The sequence below is a fragment of the Bison bison genome, unplaced genomic scaffold (assembly GCF_000754665.1).
Source record: "Bison bison bison isolate TAMUID 2011002044 unplaced genomic scaffold, Bison_UMD1.0 scf7180017864491, whole genome shotgun sequence".
In the NCBI taxonomy this organism is placed as follows: Eukaryota; Metazoa; Chordata; class Mammalia; order Artiodactyla; family Bovidae; genus Bison; species Bison bison.
In genome coordinates this window covers 22,114,431-22,118,111 of record NW_011495050.1, presented here as the reverse complement: position 1 = coordinate 22,118,111, position 3,681 = coordinate 22,114,431, and the positions used below count along the sequence as shown (strand labels likewise).

At 38.8% G+C, this 3,681-nt stretch overlaps 1 protein-coding gene across 1 annotated transcript in view; it reads right to left on the bottom strand.

The window, feature by feature from the left end:
* The window catches only part of LOC105005500 (cytochrome c oxidase subunit 6C), a 9,966-nt gene that overhangs the window by 5,586 nt on the left and 699 nt on the right, over positions 1 to 3,681 (bottom strand). Inside the window, exons 2-3 of the mRNA XM_010863533.1 lie at positions 3,171 to 3,302; positions 2,099 to 2,226 (exon numbers count right to left, since the gene is read on the bottom strand). Of these exons, the coding sequence (XP_010861835.1) occupies positions 2,113 to 2,226; positions 3,171 to 3,281 (225 nt within the window). The 5' untranslated portion in view covers positions 3,282 to 3,302 and the 3' untranslated portion in view covers positions 2,099 to 2,112. The remainder of the gene's footprint in view (positions 1 to 2,098; positions 2,227 to 3,170; positions 3,303 to 3,681) is intronic.

Sequence of the window (3,681 nt, the reverse complement as noted above, 5' to 3'; positions counted from 1 at the left end):
AGACAGCAGCCCACCAGGCTCCCCCGTCCCTGAGATTCTCCAGGCAAGAACACTGGAGTGGGTTGCCATTTCCTTCTCCAATGCATGAAAGTGAAAAGTGAAAGTGAAGTCGCTCAGTCATGCCTGACTCCTAGCGACCCCATGGACTGCAGCCTACCAGGCTCCTCTGTCCATGGGATTTTCCAAGCAAGAGTACTGGAGTGGGGTGCCACTGCCTTCTCCGACTGGAAATCCTAGCCAGGGCAATTAAGGAAGAAAAGAAATGACATCCAAATTGGAAAGGAAGAAGTAAAGCTATCTGCAGATGATCTGATCTTATATGCAGAAAACCTTCAAAGATTGATCGATCTCTCTCACACACACAAAACTGTTAGAATAACTCAGCAAAGCTGAGTAGTGTTTCTATACACTAACAATGAATAATCAGAAAAGCAAATTAAAACAATCTCATATTAGCATTAAACTACAATTCTTAGGAATAAACTTCAACAAGGAGGTAAAAGACTTATATACTGTAAAGTATAAAACATTGGTGAAATTAAAGAAACAAATAAATGGAAACACATCTTGTGTTCATGATCTAGAATACTTGTAACTGTCAAGATGTTCACACTACCCAAAATGATCTGTATAATGCAATTCCTACCAAAATCCCAACAGCATTTGAGAAATAGGAAAATCCATCCTAAAACTCATGTGGATTATCAATAAGACCATGAACAGCCAAAACAATCTTGAAAAAGACAACAAGGCTAGAGGACTAACACTTCCTGATTTTAAAACCTGCTATAAAGGTATTGAATCAAGAGTGTAATATTGGCATAAAGATGGAAATATAAACTAATGCAATAGACTAGAGTCCCAAAATAAACCCGTCCATATAGAGAAAAACACCAAAGGTACTAAAACTAATGGGAAAATATTTTCAAGAGATGGTGTTTGGAAAACTGGATATTCACATGCAAAAGAATGAAGCAAACCATTTCCTTAACATCATATCCAAAAATTAACTCAAAATAGATCAAAGACCTAAAGGTAAGAGCTAATAAAACTATAAAACTTCAGGAAAAAAAGTAATACTTTATGACAGTGAATTTGTTAATGATTTCTTAAATATGACACCAAAAGTACAGGCAAAAAAAAAAAAAATTAGAATCCCCTCAGAATTTCAAATGTCTATTCATCAAAAGATACAATTAATAGACTGAAAAGGCAATTACAGAATGGGAGAAAATATCTAAATCATATCTGATAGGGGCTTTTAAATAACTCCTACAACTCAACAAAAAACTGTCCGATTAAAAATGGGCAAAAGACTTGCATAGACATTTCTCCAAAGAAGTTATACAAACAGCTAACAAGCATGAGAAAAGAGGCTCAACATCATTAACCATTAGGGAAATACAAATGAAGACCAAAAGAAAACAATACCTAACACTCATTAGGATGGCTACTATCAAAAACCCAGAAAATAAGCGGTGGCAAGGACATGGAGAGACCCTTGCACACAAAACTTAGTGAAGCGTAAAATAGTGCAGCCACTATGTAAAAGAGGATGGTGGTTCCTTAAAAATTTAAAACCAGAACATCATATGGTTTAGCAACTCCACTTCTGAGTATATACTCAAAATAGTATTAAAAGCAGGGTATCAAAGAGATATGCACACAGAACAGCAGCATTATTCACAAGAGCCAAAAGGTGTATAAGGAATCCAAGTCCATTAACAGATGAATGAATAACAAATGAAAAACAAAATGTGGTATACAGATAAAATGGATTACTCAGCCTTAACAAGGAAGAAAATTCTCACACAGCTGTAATGAATAAACCTTGAGGATATTACATTAAATGAAATAAGTCACTATTCCACTTAACATGAGGTACCTAGACAGAAGCATGGTGACTGCCTGGGGAAGGCGGAAATATTTAATGGGTACAGAATGGATCCCCATCTGCAAGATGAAGAGTTCTGAAGACCAGCTGTGCAACGATGTAAAGGTACTTGACAATACTGAACTGTTCGTAATTAAGACCATATGTTTCATGTATACACACAATCGAAAGGTTTTAAACAGTAACTTCGAATAACTGTATTACCTTTATATTCCAAATCACTTTGCACTCTGAAAGATACCAGCCTTCCTCATCTCCTCAAAATCTTTCATGGAATCATAATTTCTGTAGAAGTCTGCATATGCCTTCTTTCTTTTTTCAGCTACAGCAAACTAAAAGGTAACAATCACATTCAGGGTTTATTTTTTAGATTATTAGAAACAATATCTAAAGACAATGTAAATGACCAAGCTTCTGTTCACCTTGAAGCCTATTATTTTATTAAATAAGTAATTAGGGCTTCCCTAGTGGCTCGGTGGTCAAGAATTCACCGTGGTTCAATCCCTGGGCCCGGAAGAGCCCCTGGAGAGGGAAAGAGCAATGCACTCCAGTATTCCAGTATTCCTGCCTGGGAAATCCCATGGACAGAGAAGCCTGGCAGGCTGCAGTCCATGGGGTCACACGAGTTGGACATGACTTAGCAACTAAACAACAAAGAAGTAACTAAGTTAAAATGAACTTTTTAGGATGGATCCTAATCTGACTAGCATCCTTACAGGAGGAAAAAATTCAGACAGAAACATACTAACACATATAGGACCATGTGATGAGAGGGAGAAGACAGCCATCTTCTACAAAGTCAAGCAGAGAGGCAGCAGAAGAAATCAACCCCAAAGTTTTTTTGGTTGTTTTTGGCCACGCTTGTGGCAGGTGGGATCTTAAGTTTCCCAACCAGGGATAGAACCCGTGCCCCCTGCAATGGAAGCTTGGAGTCTTAACCACTGGATGGTCAGGGAAGTCCCCGACAGCTATCCTGATCTTGGATTTTTAGCCTCAAAAATTTTTTCTACTGTGGAAGCCACCCACTTTGTGGTATTTTGTTATGGCAGCCCAACCAAATTAAGCTTCATTTAAAGATGGAAGACAAGCCATCTGGAGAATAAGAAATACTGTCCCCATCACACTGAAGTGGGTAGAGAAAGGTAAGAACAAGGGAGCACCCTACAGAGGGAATTTCTTTAAAAGACTCTATGAGCTATCTACGAAAATGAAATATATTTTCAAATTGAAAACATTTTTCGACCGCGAGCACAAAGTAAAAATAAAACATACATACCTTATAGAAAGTTGCAAACCCCAGAGAGACCATGAATGCGCCAACAATATGAAATCGCAGACGTCTGGCCAGAAGGCCACGCATCTGAGGTTTTGCCAAAGCAGTGGACATGGCAGTTTTTCTTCTCGACGGCTAGAATGAGAGAGCGCTCTTAGAACTCTTATGCACAATACATTTTAGTACCTAGAGACACAAGCAGGACAGTGGACCAACTCCTCTACCAAAACCTAGGATCTTTAGGGGCTTAGTGACTTCATCTTTTTCCCTTTCACACGCTGAACGACCACCCTAAATAAGCAAGCCGGTTGCGACCCAACAGTAACCGGGGAACAAGAATGACACAGGCCTCTCCGAATTACAGGAAAGATCAGCAGTGGCTCTAGATTGATAGCACAAGTGCAAACAACTCTACCACCAATTCATTTAATCCTGTGAGACAGGTGTTTTCCCGTTTTACTGACAAAAACCTGGACGCACGAAGGTTAAGGAAACATTTCAAGGTCGCGCAGTC